This window comes from Rosa chinensis, chromosome 5 (assembly GCF_002994745.2).
Source record: "Rosa chinensis cultivar Old Blush chromosome 5, RchiOBHm-V2, whole genome shotgun sequence".
Classification (NCBI taxonomy): domain Eukaryota; kingdom Viridiplantae; phylum Streptophyta; class Magnoliopsida; order Rosales; family Rosaceae; genus Rosa; species Rosa chinensis.
The window spans coordinates 36,329,049-36,353,854 of record NC_037092.1 but is presented as its reverse complement, the minus strand read 5'-3'; the positions used below and the strand labels follow the sequence as shown (position 1 = coordinate 36,353,854).

General features: G+C 37.8%; 3 protein-coding genes and 1 long non-coding RNA gene across 11 annotated transcripts in view; 2 read left to right on the top strand and 2 right to left on the bottom strand.

The window, feature by feature from the left end:
• Nucleotides 1–20: 20 nt before the first annotated feature.
• LOC121049493 (MATH domain and coiled-coil domain-containing protein At3g58270-like) lies at nt 21–3,759 on the bottom strand. Its single transcript, XM_040507005.1, has 4 exons — nt 3,475–3,759; nt 2,513–3,313; nt 2,157–2,314; nt 21–1,067 (listed from the first exon to the last, which is right to left on the bottom strand). Exons 1-4 carry the CDS (start codon nt 3,480–3,482, stop codon nt 226–228), a joined length of 1,809 nt encoding a protein of 602 aa, XP_040362939.1. The 5' UTR covers nt 3,483–3,759; the 3' UTR covers nt 21–225.
• Nucleotides 3,760–5,298: 1,539 nt separating this feature from the next.
• LOC112167794 lies at nt 5,299–10,321 on the top strand. 2 transcript variants are annotated; one of them, XR_002923943.2, is made up of 4 exons: nt 5,299–5,537; nt 5,666–5,765; nt 5,855–6,038; nt 6,154–10,321. It is a non-coding gene; the product is annotated as an uncharacterized LOC112167794 (long non-coding RNA). The 2 variants fall into 2 exon arrangements; XR_005799315.1 differs by having other exon boundaries at nt 5,666–6,038.
• A 2,836-nt stretch (nt 10,322–13,157) lies between these two features.
• On the bottom strand, nt 13,158–16,049 carry LOC112167024. 2 transcript variants are annotated; one of them, XM_024303978.2, is made up of 5 exons: nt 15,895–16,049; nt 15,054–15,638; nt 14,754–14,927; nt 14,508–14,665; nt 13,158–13,556 (listed from the first exon to the last, which is right to left on the bottom strand). In XM_024303978.2, the coding sequence occupies exons 1-5, from the start codon at nt 15,900–15,902 to the stop codon at nt 13,348–13,350; spliced, it is 1,134 nt and encodes a 377-aa protein (XP_024159746.1). In that variant the 5' UTR covers nt 15,903–16,049; the 3' UTR covers nt 13,158–13,347. The 2 variants fall into 2 exon arrangements, with proteins under 2 accessions (XP_024159746.1, XP_024159747.1); XM_024303979.2 differs by having other exon boundaries at nt 14,754–14,924.
• A 2,291-nt stretch (nt 16,050–18,340) lies between these two features.
• Nucleotides 18,341–24,806, top strand: part of LOC112167022 (ankyrin repeat-containing protein At5g02620) — a 51,097-nt gene continuing 44,631 nt past the window's right edge. For 4 of the 6 annotated variants that reach the window (XM_040505522.1, XM_040505521.1, XM_024303970.2 and 1 more), the window contains exons 1-2: nt 18,341–19,537; nt 19,724–19,919. In XM_040505522.1, coding sequence (XP_040361456.1) covers nt 19,766–19,919 — 154 coding nt within the window. In that variant the 5' untranslated portion in view covers nt 18,341–19,537; nt 19,724–19,765. Of the gene's footprint in view, nt 19,568–19,723; nt 19,920–24,806 lie in introns of all 6 variants that reach the window. The other 2 variants (XM_040505519.1, XM_040505520.1) reach the window with 2 other exon arrangements.

Below are 24,806 nucleotides of genomic sequence, written 5' to 3'. Positions count from 1 at the left end.
GCCCTGACACCATGCAGAGGTTCAGAAATGAATAATAATACTACAACAATCTTACTCAATGATAAGTTGTACAACCCCAAGCCATTAGAAAGGTTACAAGTAGTTAGAAAATTAATAAGAACTAACTGGAGAAACTAAAACTAGATAGATATATGCTGCCTATAAACTAATTGGACTCCTGAGAATTATGTGAGAGTTCTCATAATTCCGAATTCCACAGGACAGCTAACCCCCATAACCTAGCTCCTTATCCATGTCCATCTCCTCAATACCTTCAGCCTTTTCCAAATCTCTTCTTGCTACCTCGAGCTTAGCCATTAGCCTCTTGTTTTCAATCTCCAAATCAACCACATCCTTTCTCAATATCTTTACTTGTCCTGCCCTTTTGACCAACTTATTCATATGCAAAGCTCTTTGAACATGAGGCTTCAGCCAAGCCAAGTCAAATTTGAAGATCTGGAGCTCTTTCCATAGAAGTTCTAGGTCTGTACAGACATCATCTGTCATATCCTTAACCTTCTTAGTTTTCAAAAAATGTAGAACTCGGCCCAAGGCAGTGAATGCCCACTCGATAAACATGGGACTTTGCTTCATTTGGCATTCAATGAGAGAAGAGTGACATGAACAAACTTCATCTAACAGCGGAACAAAAGCTTCTTGTATTTTGGCTAAACCCCTGAAATCCATGAGCTCATCAGCTGATGTGGAGGACACAACCTCAGATTCCTTGGCAATGGAAATGTTAGGAAGCTCGGTGCAAATTTGTTCAGAACTTGCTGCATTGTGGTAGTTGGCAGGCACCTGTTCACAACTTGGTGTCTCCCATCTTGTGAAAAAGTCTGGAACATTCACAGGCTGCACATTTGAAGGTCCCTGCCCCTCTTTTTCCTTCCTGAAGGGCTCCACAGGTGCAAAAATTCCATGGTCTTGTAAAATTGCAACCTTGGCTTCAATTATACATATGTCATTCACAATGTACCCATTACCATGGTCATAAAATTGACTTAGAGGAACTAATGATTTGAAGCCACAGTCCCTCTCACAAGCATTGAACACATGTACAATCTCTGCAGATAAAAACATGAAAGGACATTAAAAGAAAATAGCATTAATCCAAAAAGGGATTATAATAAAGACCAAACACTAATCTTGTCAGCTATCAAATGGACCTCATACACTAATCTCAGTAGCTAAGTAAACGTACCAAAAACAGCAAACCACAATATAATACGAAAAGTTCTCCAACTTTTCTAAAGTATTTAGTTGCAGCAACTCAACCTTCTTATACTCCATTTTAACTGAAGAAATATATATATATATATATATATATATATATATATATTACTATCTTGCATCCTATCCATTTTAATGGATCAAATCAGATATATCAAAAATATGATACAAAACAAGCAACCAGACATGCAGATGAAGGAAATCCCTTAAATATTGACAGTGAATATCAGCAAGCTTCTGTTGTCATAGTTGGCCAATAAGTTTATTAGTCCACAACAATTTTAACAGTGAAATAGGTTTCATTAACATGATTGAACCACCTATCCGCAAGTACAATTGAATGGAGATGTAATATTAAGACCGTTAACGCAGTCAGTGAATTTACACTATTATCTCCAAGAGAAAAATGCTAGATGCCTTTTGAATCTGAGAAACCATGTCTTTCTTGAGTCTTCCTATAAGGGAAATATGAAAAAAAATGGAAACAAAATTAACAATATGACAATTTGAAGTTCTATTATTCCTTCAACTTAGACTTCCCTTCATATTTAACACTACTCTACTTCTCTCTAACTAATCGCTTTTCCACTTCAAAAAAAAAAAAAATTCCATACTTCTATTTTTCTTTTCTCCATCTTTTGTACAGTTTTACATTTTACAGTTACTGCAACTAAATCTCATGGACTAGGGTCAGCAGAAAAGTTGATAACAAATGGTGAAATTAAGAATTTAAACAAGTGTAGAAGGCAGTCAGTCACACATATATTGTCATCATGTAGTCATTCATTATTTTGTAGTAAGGCTGAGAGCACATCAAAGCAAATCCTCCAAAAGAGGATGCAGGAATTCACTATTTCCTTTTACAGCATTCTGTAAAACTTCAAGACAACAGATACAAATAAGAGAAAGAGAATAGAATGTACCCTTTGTTATTGACTTGCTGCACTGAAGTTGATCAACTAAGGTTAAGCTGAATTTGGCATATCTAGACCACCCAAGTGGCAATGCCCTAGTATCTGACATATCCAAATACACCGACAAGTAGTCCTCCTTGTTTCCCTTTGGATAGATAACGATCCGCCTGACAAAACCAACCAGGGCAAGTTAAAAAACCACAAGATATCACAAAGCAATAGAATGTTTTAAGTATGCGAATGCTAGCGAGTATTTTAGAATAACATTTAATCACAGATGATGAAAGCAAGCTAAAAAACCACAACAGATCACAAAGCAGAGAATTTTTTAAAGTCTGCGAATGCTAGGAGATACTTAAAAGTACCATTCAAGATCACCGATGATGAAAGGCTCTGAGTAATGCTTGAAGGTGTCCAGTCTAGAGAAAGTGTCAATTCTCCATGTGAATATCACAGATTCACGATCCTCTTTCACTTTCCGATTCTTCATTCTACGAGCCTTCTGAATCAGTTTACGCACCCTTTGATTCTTCCTCCTAGTATCCCTTTGAATCATTCTATCAGCCTCCTGATTCTTCACGTTACGAGCAGCAACAGACCCTGGCGGAGCTACACTGCACTCATCGTGAACCAAAAATGGGGCACACGCCGGAGGGGGAACGTCAAAATAGTGGCATCCAAGCTTCATACTAAGCCCCAAATTGGCTAGAAAAATGGCGCCACAGTTTCGTTCCGCGGATACACACCCTAGCGAACATTTCCAGTTTTGGTCAAGAAGCTCCTGGCAGCTTTTAACCAACTGAAACAGAGAGTGGTTCTGGTGCACCACTTGATTCATTACGACAGTTAAAGCCACATTTGAGTCACATTCCACCCCAAGAGGAGCCCACCCAGATTTCCAAGCAAGCTCCAAGCCTCTATACAAAGCCCAAAGCTTTGCCTCAATAACTCTACCAGTTGCCAAATTTTCTGCAAACCCAGCTACCCATTCTCCCTTTTCATTTCTAATCACACCTCCTCCTCCTATGCTCCCAGATCCGATTCCCCGACTCCCAGCTACATTAAGCCTATACCTCTTGGCCTCTAATTTAGGACCCAAACACTTCCATCCATGGTGGGGAGACCTCCAGGAACAGTCCAACTGCTCCTCAAAGTTACATTTCCCACTGTTACAATTAAAGAAGTAGACCCATAAACTTAGATAAATAATCAAAGGCAATGCAACACACAAAATTCTCAGATTTAAAATCTATTCACTTCTAAAACCCTATTCTTTAAAATTCAAAATTTCAAATTACAGAATCAAACCCATTAGAGAGAAACGTACCTTTCCATTGACGAGTCCAACAAGGAAGAGAGCAACAGAGACCACGGTGCCCTAACTCAAACAGAGAGGAAAGTGGAGAATAGAGGCCAAAACCTAAAGAGGGAGTTCAATTTCTACTATGTTGAAGGGATTAAAGACAGTGTAGTGTACTGAGTACTGACTCATGCCTTTATGCGATTGAATTTCACGCACCCACCATTGGAGCGTGCTGCTTTTGTTGGAGTGGTTGTGCGGAGTTGCAGGAGATATTTCATTATGGGTTGTTGGTCTGTTTTGGGGAGGTTTCTTTAATGGCTCTGGGTTTTGGCAGTGACTGCTTCTTTCCTATTTTGTGAAGAAGACCAAGGTGGTGGTCTCCTGTTCTGGCGCGGAGATTATTTTGCATTTCAATTCTATCCTGGCCGTTAGTTGATCTTACAAATTCTGACCGAATTAATGACGCGTGTCCCGTTATATCTCATCTTTATACGCTTCAGGAAAGCAATTACTTTTTTTTTTTTTTTTTCCTTCCCGTCACGCGCCACTACTCTCCTAGCAGGTCGAACTCTAAATTGGGTTGCAAGACCTATGCCACAAGAATCATCACATCAAGCACAACAACTTTTCTAACTATCATGAAGTCAAATTCTAATGATGAATGACGAAGTGGTGTTAGGGCATCTCCAAGAGACTAGCTATTTCAATAAAAAGTTATAAATTTGGCTAATTTGAGATAGTTTAGCACTCCAGCAGAATAGTTATATGAAAGTCAAATTTAGCTTTTGCTAAAATCTCTAGCTAAATTTAGCTAGGGAGGAGAGAGAAAATAACGAAAAGCTAAACACTCCATGTTCAATTTTTTTAGTTTAGCTAACACTGCTGGAGGAAAAGCTAGAAATTTACTACCTAAATTTAACTTTTAGATGATTTAGCTAAAAAGATAGCTTTTACTGTTGGAGATGCCCAGTGGTTAGAGCACCCACTACCTATGTACGAAGACATGGGTTCGAGTCACCATGGGAGCAGGATTGAAACCCTTTGATCCTCTTATAAAAATAAAAAATTAAAAAAAATTCTCCCCTTCGATTCGTTGTGTACGGTGGATAACAAGGTGCAAGGCTTATATTGTTGGAAATATGTCTCAAAGATGAAGAGAATAGAACCGGTTTCACGATCTGAGGTGGCCAGGAAGTTCCGACAGCAAAGCTGCGTTTTCTGGGCAATTTTGAGAAGTTTCACGAAATGGAAAGGTCAGATCTGCCATTTACAGAAATAGGATTTCAGCAAAATTATAAAATTGCCACTCACTTTAAACTTTTATAACGTTATATCTCCGATTTTTGCATGCCACATGTCTACGAATTAGGTTAAACGTCTTGTTTGGGTCCCACTAAATGTTCGAAAAGAAGGTAAAAAGTAAAGATAGTTGTCATAAGCCTACCAGTAAGAAATCTTGATTCTTGAATGTGAGCCGGAAATATTTAAGGAGTTAAATTGAAATTGTTCAAGATTTAATTTGTAATCTCAATAAGTGTTAAGGACACTTGGAAATTTTTTTCTGAATTTTCAAGGAAATGAAATCTTCAATTTAAAGGTTCGATAATAAAGTACATGACATGATGAGTTCGTAGAAATTTTCGTGGAATTTTTCGGACATCGGAACTATTTATTTTGAAATTTCGGAAGTTTGGAAATTAAGGAAATGTATTTTAATTAAAGGAAATTCAAGCAATTAAATCGGGAGCGTTGATCTCTACCACTGCTTCGTCCTGACAGTCCACTGAGCCTATAAGTTTGCTGAGATTAGATCAAATGGTTTAGATCACTCCAGAAATATCAGTGCTGGCAACCTGTTTCTCGGACCAACGACCCACCAAGGAGACCGGATGGTATCTCGTCCGTCCGGCTACTTCTCGGCGGCATACCACCGGCGTTAGGACCGCCTTGACGTCACGACCAAGATCGTGGCCTGGGTTTCCACCGATAGGCTCCGACGAAGTCAATCCGAAGCTGAGAAGTTTCTTTGGTTCCGGCGGTTTTCTTAAGTTTTCCGGCGACTTCAGTCGCCGATGATGACATGCAAGGTAAGGAAATAAGTCTTCTCGTTGAGCTCTATGCCTTTATATATTTATTTTTTGATTTTGGTTGAGTTCTGAACGAATTGATCATATATTTCGTGTCGGGCTTCGTCGGAGTTCACAACTCATAGCAGGTGTCTCTTGTTCTCACGGGTTAAAGAAGAAACTTAAACCTCTCCAGTTTGATTGAAAGAGTCATATATGGAGAATCGTTTGAGACTGCTTCGAGTTAAGGTAAACCATTATCGGCACATTCTTGTGATTTTGAAGTTGGGTCGTCAATCTTGGAAACTAACTGCCTTGTTGTTAATTGAATGGTGGAGTTTGGAGGAAAACGCAGAAATACGAAGGGAATGGGATCCAGAAGCTTGAGGTTGAAGAGAAGTGGGAACCTATATTTTTAGGCTCTGCTCGTCGATTATTAATGAAGGTAATAGTCTCAAAGAAGTGCACTGGTTTGGGATGTTGTTAACCGGACAAATGAAAGTTTGGTATTTGACTATCCAGGTATGTGTAGTGGTCACCTGATGATATATTTGAAGTTGGTTAAAATGATTTTTGGCTTGTTTATTGGTTTCAAGAGGCAGAATTAGAATGTAAAAGTTGGATCACCTCTGTGCAGATTTCACATGAAAGGTTGCTGCAAGTTGTTACATACTTTGGGTTTTGGACAGAAAACTGAATAATAAAAGGTAATTGTGAAACCACAACCTTGGAATTGTGTATCGTACTTTGGTTGTCCATAAAGAGTTGGATGGATTATGTTAATTGTAATGGTTGGTTGTGTTCAGTGTTTATGTGGGAAACAAGAATAAATGTTTGGATTTGGTTATATAGAAAGCGAAATACGGGTGTGTACAGGAGGTTTTGAATATGTGGGTTTGATGTTTATTGTGAATGACTTGGCATAATTAGTTCCTTTAATTGTTAAGTTGAAGTCATTGAAAGAATTATGTTGTGATAGAATTAAAACTTGGTCTATTGAAGTTGACGTACTAGTCATTGAGAATGACAATAAAATGGAAGTAATTGTGTGTACTGAGCCATGACAAGTTGAATAAGTTCACAAAAGTTAGCATTCATGATTGGTCATGGGAGGTTTGCGACCTTGTATACGACTTGCCTTGGAGTTTAATTTGAGCAGTATATCAGATTTGGTGGGACTTGATTACCATGAATGATTAAATGATGTTGTTGGTCATCAATTTGAATTCTTATTGCATTGGTATAAAGAAATAAATATTTTCCTGGTTGAACTTTAATTTGGGGTATGAAGGTCATGAATTGAAAGGTAATCATAGAAATATTGAAGATACTTCACCCAATAAGAAATGAGTTCACTTTCAGAATGAATTAGTCAAATGGATTTGATATTGGTGAGTGTTATTGAACAGAATTTTATATTAACACTTGAATAGTAGACTAGGACTCCAGTTACCCGAAACGTGAAAGATGGCGGTGTTTGCCTAGGAGAGCGAATGGAACCAAATCTATGATATCTAGGTATGGGATTATGGACTCACCTCAGTAACTTTTATGCATATATTTTAAGGAAATTATTGATGCATGAAAGATGTATTTCGATTTTTCTATGAGTTACTGTTTGATGACCTGAGAGTGAGAGGAGCATAGCTACTTCCGTGGGCTTCGATCCCCTAAACCTCCGAAGGGGCTGCATGGACTGAAGAGTGTCTGACATCCTTTTAGGTGTGGTACTGCTTCTAGGTGATACGGCGTAAGTGGACACTCTCGCTACACCTTGCTTGTGTAAACTATATAAATCGCGGTAAGGTTGTAGTTGGCATAGTGATTATTCATCAGGTTTGTTTTATTCTTCTGGGCCCTACTATATTTTTTTATAAACGAACTACGGTTTGTGGTTTCGAACATTTTTATCATATGCATCGTTTTTCACTTACTTTGCCGGCACTATTGTTTAATTGTTTTTACACCTAGCTCGGGTAGAGTCTTCTTGAGCAGCGAGGATGAAAGTTCATCCCTACAATAGTTTGTGGATGCAGGTACTGTGTACGAAGACGGGACAGTTGGACGACGCTAAATGTGGCTTAATTACCATGTACTTCAATTGTGTCATTGACGGAGTTAGATCCGAGTGACAGGTTTTCTTATTTTCTCTATTTTCGCAAAATTTGTTTATCAAGTTTATGATTGTTTGTAAAATACTACTTTTGTATATTTCTTGGACTTTGGCCTTGAACCGGACGATCATTCGATAATTGTTTTGAAATGACTTGTATTTGTTTTCTTTAAAGGATTTCTGATGGTTTTATAGTTTTCACCTCACTTAAACAAATGCTTTTGAGCTCAAGTTTTCCTAATGGATTTACCCAAGTACTTTTAGCTTCTTTCTTTTTGCCTTGCGGGTTCTTAGGATTTGAGCTAAGAAATTCTTAGCTTAGGTTCTAAGGATACGCGACACTGTAATGTACTCGTTTTGATGGGGTCCAAATCGGGGCGTTACATTGAACAATATCATTCTCAGCATCCAATAATATTGTGCGAAGCTTAGAGATATTGGCATCTTTTGAGCTCTGATGATAATCTTTATGACCGTAAAATGAATAGGCAATCCATTGAAGATCAAAGTCACTATATCTTCATCAAGAATATAAACTCCAGCCATAGAAAGTTGATCTCTAAAGGTTTTAATACGTTCCTTTTACTTGTCAATACTATCGTTACCTTTTTGAATTTTCTACATAGAGGTCCTTGAGCTCAAAAGCTTTATATGTCGAAAGTCTCCCATATCTCTCCTCAAGAAAAAACCAAACATCTTTTTACTCCCACAATGAATGAAAAAGCATTAGATGACATAGTATCATTTAGTAAAGTAATCAAAGCAGAGTCATTCTTCCTCCAGTCCTTATACTCTTGTGTAAGCTCAGGATAATACTGGTCTCTGTTGTGATTTTGTATAGTGGAGAACAAGGCATAGAAACATGCATATATCCCACTAGATCACAGCGTACTAGTATTGACTCTACCTATATGTCTCATTTACAATTTTCAAAAGCAATACAGTTATATATGGAATTCAAATCTAAACTAGATAAGCTTATCAAAACTATTAAAGCACATAGAATGATGACCACTGGTTCTCAAAATAACATGATATAACGTTGAGTGATATAACGTTGAGTTTTTTGAGAATTTATGAAACATGATTATGGATTTAAATTATGGATTTTCGTTAATCTCACGTAATTATATTAGTAAATTGAGAAATCTTATTAAATTTTGTAATCGCATTGATTAATATTGATTAATGTTTTTGAGTGTGGTTGGAAATCGTACTAATACTGTGGTTCAAGATTATTTATTTTTATGCTATATTTTTGGGGAAGTATTTATTTTGGTTTTCGAATTTGTTTTCTTCACTATACTTTGGTATATTTTACTGCTTGCTAGTTTATTGCTCCCCCTTATAATAACTTGTGGGTTGCAGTTGAGCCTTTAGCCTGGGAGGATATTACTAGAGCCTAGGAGGCTCTCTTTTCTATATGGCGACTCTTCCTTTCTCATACTATACTTGTACGCTTAACCAACGAGGCTGGTTCATTTTTATGAGATTGCTAGTTTCAAAGACATTTTTCATGAACTGTTGCATGCATTGGTTTTTAAGAAAGATCTAAATGCGGGAAAGTATTAAAGAATTCTTCCTTTTTTATTCTTTTTCCTGAATAATTATTTGTGTCCATTCACGCTTACATTTTTGCATCCTTTCCCCTAGGTCTTTTGGTTTCAAATGCCCAGTTTGCAAAGTTGCTGTTCAGCTTTAGGACTAGGGGCTTAGCACCACCACTACCATCTTTCATTCGTAGGTTACATGTTAACCTACTTGATGTAATTTCTTTTATTTCTTTTAAAATGCTCTGATAAGCATGGGATGCTAATTATTAGATTTTTGTAAAATATAGGCTTATAAACCAACTTTAGAATTTTAGACTTGAATGTTGTATATGGTAGTATTAATCGTCGATTTGGATTTGTATTGATGTTTGTTGATCTTGTTTGGAGTTGGTTGTGATGCAGAGTAGGTTGGCTCTAGGAGATAAGGGTAGATGTGTTTAGAAGTGTAGATTTTGTTTCTTTTACAGGTTTGGGCTGTCCACTTTTAAGAAAACTTCTGTTGAATTTTTGATAGAATTTTCTCGAAAAGTGGGCCCACAGTGCCACCTCGGATTTCAGGGTGAATTTCGGGACGGGTCATGTCATCTGCATTCCTTAGATAACGAGTTTTAAAGTCACTCACCCCATTGAGAGGCTACTTAAACTTAGAAACCTACATACGACTAAGACTTGAACTACTGACATTCTACTCCTTCTCCACATCAGGTATGTGTCTTGTTTGTTTTTAGTATGATCTAACTAGCATGCCTTTGGTTTTCGTGTTTATGTACTTGTAATTATAAGTGATTATTTAGAACTAGATCACATGCGGCAACTCTTTGGGGCTAATTGTTGATGTCACTGGTAAAAATTCTGCTATGTTCCTTTTATATGAAGGCTTTCGGTTTATCACAACAATGTGGGCTTAGAAGTGGAGAGGCCCAAATCAAACAAAGTTGAAAATCTTTCATCTTATCAGTACTGTAGGTTATCACAACAATGTGGGCAAAGAAATGGAGAGATCCAGATCAAACAAAGTTGAAGATCCTTCCCCTTATTAGTACTGTGGGTTTTGCAATTTTTTTATTATTTATTTATTAATTTTTATTAAATAAAGTACACTCCTATTATTATTTTGCTGATTCTTAATTGAGCACAAAGTCTCTGATACCAAATATAAGTTTTTAGTCTAACATGCATGCATAAGTATGTTGCACTCAAGTTTAAGAACACAAACTTACCTGGTGCAGAGCTTAGAAGTGTCGACCGCTGAAGTTGGATTGTAGGCCAACGTTGATGGGTATTATGCTTGACCTTTTTGGGGTGGTTTACCTTTTTTGGGCAATGGTTGAGATTTTTGGGCCTAACTCTTAGTGTGAGAGGAAGTGGATTGCCCAGTGGGTTTGGGCTTAATGTTTAGGGTAGCTTTTAGCCTACATTTTATGAAGTGTTTTTACACTTGCTTAAAGAAGATCCAAAAGAGATGAAAATTTCACTTAAAAATTAAGTTCTCTCTCTCTGTGTTAAGGTTCCCTTTCACTCTGGTTTTCTTCTCCGTCCGGCGGCACGTCCTAGCGACGTTGTCGTCGGACGGGACCGTTTGGTTAGCGGCTTTTGTGGCTGCTATGTTGGTTGGTGGTGAGGCCTTGGATCTGGATTCCGAGTTAAGGATGGGGAAGGTTCGTTCTGATGACCGGAAGCGAGTTTTGAGTCGATGGTGGCGGATGGGGTTGAAAGGGAGATGCAGGCGCCCTACACTGCTACACAACACCGAGGCTCGATGGAGTAGTGGGCGGCGCGGTGAAGGGAAGATGGGATCGGCGGTCTTTCTACCTTGGGGAGATCGATCCGATCTAAGTCGATCTGTGGTGCCATATCAGATCTGGTATATGGCCAACGATGGTCGGCATCTCAGGTCCGGCGAGCCACGTGGCTTTCACAGCGGTGCTTTGACGGCGGTGAGGTCTCAATGGGCGAATGGGGGTGGTCGAGAGACGATGGGGATGCAGCAGGAGATCGCTTGGGCCGGGTGGGGCCTTCCCACATTCTTGGACGGATCCTGGGCCTGGGTTCTTGTGCTGGGCCCAATCTGGGCTGGGTTGCTTTTTAGCTATTTTATTTTTTTAATTATAGTTTATTGTCTGCTTTCAATAAGTTCCGAACATTACATGATTTGGAGATGTGGGCGTTGTCCCGGCCTGCGCACCTTGCGTGCCATGTCTGCTCTAGGTAGGCAGCGAGTTCTTTGTTTTGTCAAATGGTCGCAGCCTCCTAGTGGCAGAATGAAACTTAGTGTCACCGGGTTATATTTCCGGTGGCAACATACTGGGAAAGTTGATAGTATTAGTAATTTATGGCTCTGTGTGAGCATTGTCTTTCCGGTTTGTCACCACAATTGTAAAGCGATTGGAGTAGCTTATAGTGCACTCTTCGCTAAATGGTGCTTATTAGAATACATTTTCTTAGGTGAGACGCCTGTTATTATCTCAGGTGATTCTCTGTGTGATTATTGTCATTTGGGGTTAAGGCACTATGTCCCCCTCATGTATTCTATGGTTTCATTAGTGGATAAGGTGTAAGGGCACTTGCACTGCCCTCCTTTCTTTCAAAAAAAAGAAGATCCAAAAGCACCACAAATTGCATGCATTGATGAAGAAATTCTCGACTAATTTTAATGTTGTGTAAGAAGACTAGTCATAGTCTTGTAGGCTCACTGAATAAGTGAGTACCATTGTACTAATGGATGATATTAATTTTCCCTTAACTACTTAGCCACTAATTTATGATGCGACTATATAGAGATTTATTTTATGTGCCGTTCTGACTTTAGAATTAATAATATCTCTTTAAAAAAAGAAGAAGTAAGCACGTCCTACCTCTGTGCATTTTAATAAGGGGTGATTCTATTCACACCTCCCAATTTGCTATTTAGACCTACCTAAATTTTTGTCAAAATTTAATTCCTATTTTACCCCTTTTTATAACTTGGAAAAAAAAAACTGAATACAATGAAAATGCAAGAGTCATCTTTAAGAACAATCTTTCCCTTTGCGATATTTCTTAGCCAATTGACAAATATAAACGACCTGCCTAACCCAATCATAGTCTGGTGATTAATCTTGGCATGATGCTGCATAATGTAACATGGCAATCTAACTATAATTAGCAATGGAAGTGATGTAGAGAGAGGAACGACAGTCGTCATAAATTTAGAATCCATTGTTTTCTTTTCACTATTACCCACTAAGGATCTGTAATTTGTTATTTCTTTTTGGTTACACATCCATTAAATTTTCAATTTATTTTTTTCTTTTCCTTCTATGAGTTCCCTCCCTATGAAAATATTTTCTGAATAGGTAGTATGAATTATAGAGATTAAGCTTTAAATTTGATAACAATGTTCATATATTCCTTCCTCCCCTCTCTGTATATAGTTTCTTACCACATGAAGATCAAAGAATTAAATTGATGTTGAAAATTTTGCAGTAGTTCAAAACTGGAAGATAGTGAGTTGGGAATTTGATGCTCAATATTTGTAGAAGTGCTCCTAATGGCCAATGCTAAGTTGGCAAAGGCTATTTTTCTCATTCATTCTTGATCTGACATCAAAGGAACTGGAAGTATATCGGCATGTCATAGGAGGTATAATAAGTAAAATACAAATAAGGGCGAAATAAGAAGTATGGTTAAAAAAATTGGGATGAGAGGTCCAAAGTGCAAATTAAGAGGTCTAACTAGAACCACCCGATAAAAGTTTTCATTGTTCCCAAAAAATAAAAAAACCCAAGTCAAAATGAGCAACATACTGATTTAGTTGTCTAGATATATGAATTGAGTAAACTTACTTATGTACCGTTCTGACTTTATCAATCTAATATACTTTTATCTCTTAAAAAAAAAAAATTAAATTTACATTTTGTGGAGAAATTTTTCCTTCCTACAGTAGAAAAAGTGTTGGATACTTGGATGTCCATTTTGACACCATTTTAACGGCAATTAGACCAAAAATGGACGGCGGTACTACTATATTGACTGCTTTTTTCAAGTACTACATTGATTACTTTACGAATCTATCTACCAAACCAGTCGCAGCGTAACTGCATAAGGTTTATGTATGTCCAATCACTCGTTAGGACAACCTTTAGTTTTATATATATATTTTTTGACTATTCATTATGCTTCTCTCCTATGAAGAAGTAGCCTCCATAGATGCAGAAATGCTGGAACTCGGGTCTTCTAAAATCTTTGCTTCAGCCTTACGGACTCCAACCTCGGCTTCAATGATACATGTATCATTCACAAGAAACCCATTTCTTTGGTCACGGAGAAGAATTAGAGGGGCTAATGATTGGAATCCAAATTCACTCTCACGAATACTGAATACATGTACAGTTCCTGCAAATTAGGGTATCAAAGAACAAAAAAACATTAATCAAGAAGCATATCTCTTCATGAGGTAAATCAGAAATTATAAAAATAACAAAGCTAGTTCAGTTGAAATACTTCAATCATGACTACAGAAGAATGAATTTGCTTTGAGTTTTGACAGTCAATACAGTTGATACCAGTAAGCTTCTGTTGTCAAAAGTGGTCAGTAACTTGCTATTTTAAAACAATTTTAGTACAACATTTTTCATTAACAGAAGTAAACCATCAATATAGAAATACTGCAAATAGAAAAGGAATCTAAAGTAAGACCGCAAACCCATCTATAAATTTACACTATATTCAGTTAATCAGCACACAATAAAATAAAATAAAGAGAGCTGTTATATTTTCTGGTGTATCAAGAAAAATATAAGAAAAATTGTAGAAAAAGAAAACATTAAGATTGTCAGGGATTTGGGAAATGGTCATTCCTCGAGTGTTACCTAGAAGGGAGGCATCATATAAGAGCAAAGCAAACGAACAAAAGTTTCTATACATTTATTTTTGATGAAAAAAAGTAAGAGAAGTTTCTATTTTCTCCAAAAGGGATCTCCTTCATGATAGGTACCACTTTCTTCTTCTCCAATCGGTCATATGTCTAGACCAAACAAGAAAACAAATTCCACTCTTTTCTCAAACTAGTGCTCTATTTGAGAAAATATACATAATTGCTATTACAGGGGCTCAGAAGACTATCATTTCATAACAAAGTAGAAACTAAATTTTTAAAACTGTAATAAGAAATAATCATTTTTTTGCAGTAAGCGTGACTGTGTGAGACAAAATCAAAGCACAATGTCCATAAAAGGATGCAACAAACACCATCACAGCCAACAAATTAGCATTACCATAAATGACTAGACAAGTAAGAAAAAACACAGGCATAAATGTATAACAAAACAAATAGAAAATAAGTACCTTTTGTGAATGACTTGCTGTGATCAACTTGATTAACCATGGTTAAGCTGAATCGGGCATATCTAGACCACCCATAAGGTAATTCTGAAGAATCTGGAACTTCCAAATACACTGACAGATGGTTTGTGTTGTTTCCCCTTGGATAAATAAGGATCCGCCTGACCAAACCAAGCAAGGGGATACTATAACATAGCACATAGTATAAAACTCTGGGCATATCAAATAGTGGTAAATACTTGAAAATACCATTTAAAATCACCGATGATGAAAACCTCAGAGTAATGCTTCAAGTTCAACTCAGAGAAGTTGTCGATTTTCCATCTGAAAGTCATAGATGCAAGATCCTCCCTTTCCTGACTCTCCTCCATTTTCTGACTGTCCCCTGTTTTTGGACTCTGACTCTGACTCGCCATTCCCCTTCTATAGTTTTAATAAGTAAATAACATGTCACCATAACACCAAAAATCACATGATAGAAACTATCTCAGAAGATAACTCTCAAAACCTAGAAACGAGGCCAAAAAACAAACCTGAGCTAAAACAAACCTGTATTGCATGGCTCTAGGAGTAACCAACCGGGGTCGAGTGAACCCACTCTGATCCTCAGCTAGCAAAGGGATACAATGAGGAGGTGGATCAGTAAAATAGTGGCAGCCTGGCTCCATTGTAAGCCCATGTCTGGCTAAAGAATCAGCTACACAGTTCTGTTCTCTATACACATGACGCAGAGAATATCTCCAGTTTTGATTAAGGAGAGCCTGGCAGCTCCTAATCAAGTCAAACTGCGGGTGACTATGGTCCACCTCAATTTCATTCACCATAAACTGTATAGTCTTTATCGCATCGGTTTCCACTTCAAGAGGAAACCATCCAGAATTCCAAGCATATACCAAGCCAGTATGTAACGCCGAAAGCTCAGCATCAATCACTTTGCCCTTTCCGAAATTTGCCGCAAATCCTCCAACCCATTGACCGTATTCATTTCGGATGACACCACCTCCTCCTATCCTCTTATGCACTGTCCCATCCACGTTAAGTTTGTACCAGCCTTTAGGAGGACAGATCCAGGATAAGAACACCTGCTCCTTAGTCTTATAATCTTCGAAAAGTTTCAGTTTCTGATTTTTCTTTCTGTTGGGAGTGATCAAGATTCAATTGTGAAGCTAAATTAGGCAATGCAGTATATAAACAGAACAGAAAGAAAAAAAAAATTCTAAAATTCTAACCCATCAAAGATCAAGATAGCAGGCTTCACAGTACTGTTGCTAAATTAGATTACACAGTAGAGATGAACATAAATTAAAATAAAAAAAAATAAAAAAAAAGTAAAAGCCAAACCCCTCAAAGTTGAAACCAAGAATTGAAATTAGAGGTCAGAGAGACTTACTTTCCCATCGAAGATTCTGAGCAAGAAGAGAGATTGCAGGCTCCGTTGAACAGAGGAAAGTGGAGACTCGAACTACCTCTTTTCACTGTGAGTGTGGAAACTGTGCAGGTTTCTTTGCGCCGATTTCAACCTCCAATTTGGGCGTGTGCTATATTTATGGGAACTTTCTTCGTTAGCCTGTCTTCTTTAACAAGGAGAACCGTTGTTCCCGTGCGGGCCTTCGCTCGCTCACTTGGGCCTAGTCTGCTTCTCTTTCGCCTATGGGCTTGATGGAAGTTCTATTGACAAAAAAGACTGGCAAAGTTTCCGTCGGTTCGGTTTGGTGCAGTTTGGCCATATATGGGGTTTTGCTTTTGGGCCTAGTGAATCGAAATAAAACCTAAGAGAACGTTGTGATGTCGATCAGCTTGGTCAAACAATTAATGCTTAATAACCCTATTTTTGTTCACTACAAGCTTTAAAGGGAAAGAGAGTTATCAGATCGTACACTTGAGAAACTTTCTGTTAGATGTGCCAAGTATATTATTTTAGGCTTTAGGTCCAAAATTCAGAAAAATCTGTCATCATTATGATGTCGATCGGCTTAATAACCCTATTTTTGTTTACTACAAGCTTCAAAGGGCAAAGTTGTTATCGGAACGAACACTCGAGAAACTTTCCTTTAGATGTGCCAAGTACATTTTTTTAGGCTTTGCATCTTAAATTTGAAAAAATCCGTCATTATTATGATGTCGATTAGCTCGGTCAAACGATTATGGCTTAATAATCCTATTTTTGCTCACTACAAGTTTCAAAAGGCAAGAGTTTCATCTGATTGTACACTTGTGAAACTTTCCTTCAGATGTGCCAAGTATATTATTTTAGGTTTCGGGTCTAAAATTTGAAAAAATCCTTCATCATTATGATGTCAACTCAATAACCTTTTTTTTTTGTTCACTCCAAGCTTCAATGGGTAAGAGCACTTTCGGATTGTACCCTTGATACACTGACCATTAGGTGTGCCAAGAACATTATTTTAGGCTTTGGATTCAAAATTCAGAAAATTCCGTTATAGTTCTGATGTCGATCCCCTCGGTCAACCAGTTAATGCTTAATAATATTATTTTTGTTCATACAAGCTTCAAAAAGCAAAGGCGTCATCAGAACTTACACTCAAGAAACCTTCTGTTAGATATGCCAAGTACATTATTTTAGGCTTCGGATCCAAAATTTAGAAAAATCTGTCATCGTTATGATATCAATCGGCTTGGTCAAATGATTAAGGCTTAATAACCCTATTTTTGTTCACTACAAGCTTCAAATGACAAGAGCGTCATTGGATCACACACTTGAGAAACCTTCCGTTGGATGTGCCGACTACATTATTTTAGGCTTTGGATCCAAAATTCAAAAAAATCCGTCCTTGTTATGATGTCGATCAGCTCGGTCAAATAATTAAGGCTCATTAACCCTATTTTTGTTCACTACATGCTTCAAAGGGTAATGGCATCATCGGAGCGTACACTTGAGAGACCGACCTTTAGATGTTACAAGTACATTATTTTAGGCTTCGGAATCAAAATTCAAACAATTCCGTCTTAGTTATGATTTTGATCCACTCGGTCAACCAATTAATGCTAAATAACCCTATTTTTGTTCACTACATGCTTCAAAGGGAAAGAGCGTCATTAGATCGTACACTTGAGACCTCGACCATTAGATATGCCAAGGACATTATTTTAGTCTTCGGGATCAAAATTCAGAAAATTCCGTCATAATTATGATATTGATTCGCTCGGTTAACCGATTAAGGCTTAATAACCCTATTTTTGTTCGATACAAGCTTCAAATGAAAATGTCATCATTGGATTGAACACTTCAGAAACTATGCGTTAGATGTGACAAGTACATCATTTAAGACTTTGGGTTCAAAATTCAGACTATTTTGTCATAGATATGTCTTCAATCCACTCAGACTTAAGAACCATATTTTTTCACTACAAGCTTCAAAGGGTAAGGGCGTCATGAGACACTGTCCGTTAGATGTGAGAGTTATATATTATTTTATGGTTATAATCCAAAGTTCTTCCAATTTCATTTATATTTTGACTTTGTTCCACTTGGTCAGCCAATTAAGAGATTTTTACTTTTTTCTATTAACTCCTCATTTCAAATGGCTAAACCATTAATGAATACATGGCTCGAGCCACGATATTAAAGTACGCATTACATTGAGTCTGTGAGAATTTTTGAAATTTTTTTTAGACATCCGAGTTATTTATTATGATTTTTAGAAGTTTCAGAATTATAAAAATTGTTTATTTATTATATTATCAAAAAATAAAAATTATTTATTAGAAAATAATTTTAAAGTGGTGCAATCTGAACCCTTCAATCTCCACCGTTTGATCTGAATCGTTAATCTAAATTTTTTTTTTTGAAACCTATTGTCGAATCTTGTCGACCCTCAGACCAAAAAAACAGAGAGAGAGAGAGGATAATCTTCTCGACCCGGACACCCACGAGGATGACCCGACCGGAAATCTGTCTTCAGACTACGTTACGGCGGCGCAGCTGGCCCGTTCAACTCGCCTTATCAACGCCGACCTCTCTTATTGCTTGGTTCGGCCCATCTTGGAACGAGGAAGGAGAATCAAAGCTCCATAGCTTCCGGCTTTCCTACTGTTTTAGGCAATTTCCAGCGATTCCGGCGACAATTAGCCATGCATGAGATAAGTAACTTGGTCTAATCATCGAGGTCTACATCTTCATATAGTTAGTTTTCATTTTAGGTTAAGTTTTGAAGATTTGGGTGTTTGGGATTTCCGGCCACCGCCGATTCCCTGTTTTTGCTTCTTCTTCGGTCCAATTTGCTTCTGAATTGTGCATTGCAACAAGAAATTGCAATTTGGAATCAGTGAAAGGGGTGGAACGGTGTCTCCTCCGCCGCACCCCCTCGCGCGACCTCCGCCACCGTACTTTAATTTCTTTGTTTCGATTGAGTTTCAGAATAATAAGTTTTTGGGTTGTTGATTTTTTCGTTGCGTTGAATTTTGGGTTGTTGGTTTCAATGGCAGATTTCGGGGGCCGAGAGAGATGTGCATAACCAGATGCAGTTAGATAACCGCGCGTGTTGGTCACTCGCGGAATTACGGCTTGGTGCAGGCGGACTTTGGTGACCACAGAATACTCTTTGTGCAGCAGCTAGTCAAGCTAGTCAATGGATCTAATTATCAGTGCGGGCCCTATGGAGTGAGGATTGATGTAGGAAATTTCCTACCAATTTCCCCAGATCGTGACTTTCAACCTGGTCATCGAGTACAGCGGTTCGTTTGTCTTTCATTATTATAGTGGTGGGTTGCTCCATCTGAGACTGAGAGGTCACCTATTATTCACACTTTTGAGTCTCGGGAAGACAGGTCGCCGAGGACTACTTTTTCCATGGCTGTGAGGTTTCAGTGATTATCTCACCACAAGTTTATTTCGTACTGGTCCGTTCATGTCTTAAGAGTTTTCTAGTTGATAGTGGATTACAAAACCAGCTAGCTACCCCTATAGCATATACGCATTAGAGAAGATATGCATAGTTAGCTCCATATACTATACTGGTACTCCATATTTTGGTGACGGCCGCGCCTATATCCGCTTCAAGTTTCCACAGCAGGTACAAGTGAACTTTGGTATTTGACTATTTGTAAGCATCAATTACTCTCTCCCCCTCTCCCCCTCCCCCTCCTCCAGTATAACTGCAATCTTGTAGTGGGAAACAAAATGTTAAAGCTAGCGCTTAATCAACCCAGTCGGCAGTATCCACTGATTATATATCTTTTTTCCCCTTTTTTCATCGCAGGTGCATGCTTGTATCTTTACACAATTTCTTCAACTTGGAACCATGTCTATCCCACAAACACAACATGTATCACCCGCAGCAACCGGCGATTCAGCAACTGGAATAGGCAACCAATCAGCAGACATCACCATCGACATGTCAGCTGATTCGGCTCAACCTAACAGACCTTTGTCTTATTTACTAGTACATACAATGAGTAAGTGCCATCTCTAATCTCTCTTCCATTTAAATTAGGGATAATTCCTGTTTACACAAAAATCAAATGTATTGTGCCAACTTGCACCAACAAGTTTGTATTGTGTCCATTTACACAAATCTTAGGAGAAAAGACCTATAGGGGTAGTCTTTTCTAACCTAGTGCTTAATATGTCATATGCTGACTTTTGGGTTTAACCTTTACTTTTCCTTAAAAAAAAAAAAAAACTGTTCACACTTTTGAGAAAAACAAGACTAGCCTTCAACATGCCCAAGTTTTTCACTTAACAGCTCCCTGCCTAACCGTTATTTTAACAGGCGGAATCACTGCTGCTTGTTTATATCTTAAGCTGAGTCAGATTTTCTTAAGAAATAGAAAGTCTAAGCCTAAAAATAGTACAGGAATAAGGCAGAAACAGATTAAGTACTAAACCCTTAAACTTAAAATAACGACAAGGTGGATGAGCAATCTGAAAATATTTATTCAAACATAATTACAGACTAAGATTTCAGAGCCTCATTCTCAGGAAAACAGCTAAGAAGCTGCTTTAGCTATCCATAAGAATGATTACAGATACTTACTTGTAATGGAAGTATACTACTAGACAGGAAGGAGGAGCGCAATCTTATTATGGCTTTCTTTCTTGAGAGAAGATTCTTCTGCTCAATTTTCAAATGCCTTACAAATGATCCTAAGGCTCCTTATAGAGGGAGCCGAACTCAAACTGGAATTCAAAACATAAAAATGTACAGAACAACTCCGTGATTTTTTTGCTTTCGTAAGTGCTCTTGATGATGGAGGTCGGATAGGGAAAAGCATATTCATTTAGGTGAAATGTTTTTCATCTTTCTTTTTGAAAAGCAAAAGCAGCTATTTGGGAAAAGTCCGAAGTTGCTTTTGGTGTTTTCTACACTTGTTGCTTCACATGTTCTCGTCTGTTTCTGAATTGTGGCTAAGGACGAACGAGTTGTTATCCATCCGGGTCCTTCGGGCAATTGTTGCATTTTCTTCGACATCTGTATCTACATACATCTTGTAGTGGTTGTCTTTTTCAAGCTTTTCAACCTACTGTAAGCATGCCAGAGTCGAATTTATTTCCTTTCTCGTGAGAGATAGGAAGAGGTCACTGCTGATTACGTCAGGATGATTGTAGGCAGTGATTATTATTTTCTCTCCTGCTGCCAGAAATGTGTTTTCTGTATCTGCTTTGATGATTTTCTTGATATATTCTAGGGACATGGCCTTCATCCATGGAATGCTTGAGTTTGGCTGGCCATTGTATCCAACACAGGCGGGCTGCAGATACCTCCTTTGGATAATTCTTACATAATGATAAGGAGAAATATATTCAACCTCACCATTTGCCTTCTGAATCCATTCCGGCTGAGTGGATCTGAACTTCAGTCGAATGGTGCAGTCATTTTTTTCTAACATTTTTGACTGTGTTGACGATGATAGGGGGCAGGCCCTTGAGATCATCATTCGTTTTGGTCCATAGATTATGGACAAAATCATTTTCAACAAAACAAAGGTTGTGTTTTTGAGGATGTTCACTCTGAACATTAACTCTATACCTTCCAACATAAGGTCCTGCAACAATGAAGAGAGTTAAAGGGATGCAGTCTTTTGAATTATGACTTTCAATCAGATTATGGAATTCAAACAAATCTGATTCTTTTAATGTTATGATTGGAACTCTAGCACTTTCTGGATTTTCAAGATAGTGAAATTTTTCACTCCGAACAGCACTCTGCTGTATGTGCACTTCTTCATGCTGTGGTTTAGCATTTTCATGGAGTTCTTCAGTTAATGCGAACAGAGCTGGGAACATTATACCACTGTTTCTTTCTTGAAAGGCAAATAAGAGATTATCGAGGATTGCCTTTTGGTGGTAAGCTAGCCTCCTGCCAGTTCTGAACACAGGATCAGCAAAAGTTCTTAATTCATAATTAAAAAGATTTATAACTCCAGTTGGAGTTGGTTTGCTTTTTGGTAAAGTAACAGCCGTCAACGGTCTTGATGAGCCTTTACCGTCTGCCGTTTGAGATGGGCTAGCCAATCATTTACCTTGGGATTGATTAGTTGTGGTCAGTCCTTTAGGACTTAGCGGGAATCTTTGAGGATTTTTTTCTCTGGGATCCTCAGCAGTTTCATGTTCTTTCCCAGTTCTTCTGCTTCTGGGATTGCAACCTTCGTCGTCATCTTTTTGGCTGAACATTGCCATTTCTCTAGTTAAGGCGTTTGAAAGATAATTCTTGTTTCCTGCAATTAATTCAACATTATAATTATATTGGTTAAGAAATAATTGCCAGTTTGCTAGTCTTCCTCTATCAGCAGCTTTATCAAGTTTAAAATTTTTGAAATTCTTTACTCTAGCACAATCGGTGCGAACAGCAAAGGGTTTTCCAAGAAAAGCTGGAGAATTTAAAATTGTTTTCTTGACAGCCAGAATTCATTTTCCCCTGTGGGATAATTTTGTTCTACAGGGCTGAACTTGCCAATACAAAATTTGCAGATCTTTTCAATGTTAGTTCCAGGCATTTTTGCCAGGACAACACCGGACTAGTAATTATCACTCGCATATGTCTGGGGGATAATTTCATCATTTTCCTCTAGTTGTTGTAGAGGATGGAGATTTTTGCAAAGATTTTTTATCTGCTTCACAATTTTTTCATCATCTTCTGTGAAGTTCCATTTCCTTTTGGAACTTGTTTTAGGAGATAACATTGCTGTTAGTCCTGAGATTTTGAGAATGAAATCTCTCTCATAATTGATAACTCCTAAGAATCTCTCTAGACTCTTAGCATCAGGAATTTTATCTGAGAATTTCCAGATTTTCTCGAGAATGTGTGGTTGGAGTTTTATTACTCCATTCTTGATGTTTATTCCTAGGAAATCAACTTCATCGAGGATAAAGAAGATTTTCTTTTCTCCTAGGATGATTCCATGCTGAACTATCAGCTTTACTACCTCATAAAAGTGTTTCATGTGTTCTTCTCTATTTTTGGAGAAGACAAGTATGTCATCAATATAGACGACGCAGAATTCAGCAACATGTTTGAAGATGTCATCCATCTTTCTCTGGAAGATGGAAGGGGCTTGTTTTAGGCCAAAGGGCATTACTAACAATTCGTAATGTCCTTGTGGTGTTCCAAATGCAGTGAGATGAACACTATCTGGATGCATCTTGACTTGCTAAAAACCCGACTTTGCATCGAATTTTGAAAAGACTTTAGCTCCTCTGAGCTGGTTGATCAGGACTCTTACCTGAGCAATTTGATAACCGTCTTTCACGGTCTTCTTATTGACATCTCTGTAGTCAATTACCATTCTAGGCTTCCTCTGAGGTTTTCTGCATGATTTCTCACGTAGAATGCTGGAGCATGGTGAGGGCTAGTGGAAGGTTGAATTAATCTCTTGTTCAGGAGATCTTCAATATCTTTTCTGAATTCTTTTTTATTTTCCTCTTTATACTAAGGAATTGCTTTGACATGACAGATAATATTCATATCATGTAATCTCAATTCACAGACCACTGGGTCTTTTTCCCAAAATTTTTGGGAATCTACATCGACATTTTGTTCGAGTAGTTTCTTGATTTTATCAAGAGTAGGAATTTTCTGAGACTCAAGCTTATTCTGAAAGTGCTTGAGGTTATGTTCATGGATGAAACTAGCTTCTTCCTCTTCACTAGTTTCTTCTTCTTCTTCAGAAGATTCTTCAACAAGTATTTCTTGTTGTTGTTTGATTTGGAGTATGGTTTCGAATTTGGGCTTGTAGGGATCACCACTATTCTGTTGCGATCTCTGATATTGTGCAGTAAAGTTTGGACCTGTAACACTTTTTGCTTGTGTAAGTCTGTCTGCCCAGAACACTCATTCTCCTTTTCTGAAGTTTATCGCTTCTTTATCCTGGATGAATCTTTGTTGGAGAATAAAATCATTTTCCAACAAGAAATCTGATCCTTGGCCTTCAGATTGCTAAACGTTGTGGATGATAAATGTTCCTCCACCAATGGTGATATGAACATTTTTTGCTACTTTGTTCATTGTAAGGTGGCTTCCGTCAAACGTGACACCAGTTGCTGTTCTTTTCTTATCTTCTTTCCAGAGTTCTTCTGGAATTGCAAATCTTTTTGCAACAGTGAATCCCGATCCATTGTCTACAAATGCATGTAGATGATTTTTCTTGTGATCAGGGAATTTTAGTCCAATCTCTGTATAGTTGCTGTATCTACTAGTAGAAACGTCTTTCGATTGTTGAAGCTCATTTTCTTGAGCTTGTTCCTGTGGTATGAATGGTTTGCATTCTTCTGAAATAATTTATGGTGGTTCAACCAGTTTAGGGGTCGTCAACGGGCTGGGCCGGGCCGGGCCGGGCCTTGCCATATTTTTAAATAATTGCGGGCCGCGCCGGGCCGGGCTTTATTAAAAATCAAAGGATCCAAGCCCGTCCATATAAAGCGGGCCTTGCGGGCTTTTTCGGGCCGGGCCGGGCTTGGCCTTGCGGGCTTTTTTGGGCCGGGCCTTGCGGGCTTTATTTATAAATAAATATTTAAAGACACAAGTTTTTTTTTTTAATCAAGCTTTGGAAATTCAATGGATAATGATCAAATACAACCAAAGATAATAGATCTATATAACTATATTGTACCAAAAAAATCTATATTTATATATAGATACTAATTTATTGATAAATAAATTTTTAAAGACACTAATTTTTTATAAACCTATATTTATATATCATACACTCCAAAGAGCAACCCCTGTCAATTCAAAGAAAATGGAAAAACCGACCGTTGGATGAGTTTATTACAATAAATTATGAGTATGGTAAAAAATTTAGCCAATTTCACCATATTTTAGAATCCGATCGGATTGGTCAACC

Bases quoted from the DNA above. Each gene is read 5' to 3' on its own strand.
- LOC121049493 (XM_040507005.1), bottom strand. The intron at 2,315-2,512 runs GTACTTTTAAGT...TGGTTTTGTCAG, and splicing joins ATCATCGGTGATCTTGAATG to GCGGATCGTTATCTATCCAA. The intron at 1,068-2,156 runs GTACATTCTATT...TTTTATCTGCAG, and splicing joins CAGCAAGTCAATAACAAAGG to AGATTGTACATGTGTTCAAT.
- LOC112167024 (XM_024303978.2), bottom strand. The intron at 14,928-15,053 runs GTTTGTTTTAGC...TTAAAACTATAG, and splicing joins CCTAGAGCCATGCAATACAG to AAGGGGAATGGCGAGTCAGA. The intron at 14,666-14,753 runs GTATTTTCAAGT...TGGTTTGGTCAG, and splicing joins ATCATCGGTGATTTTAAATG to GCGGATCCTTATTTATCCAA.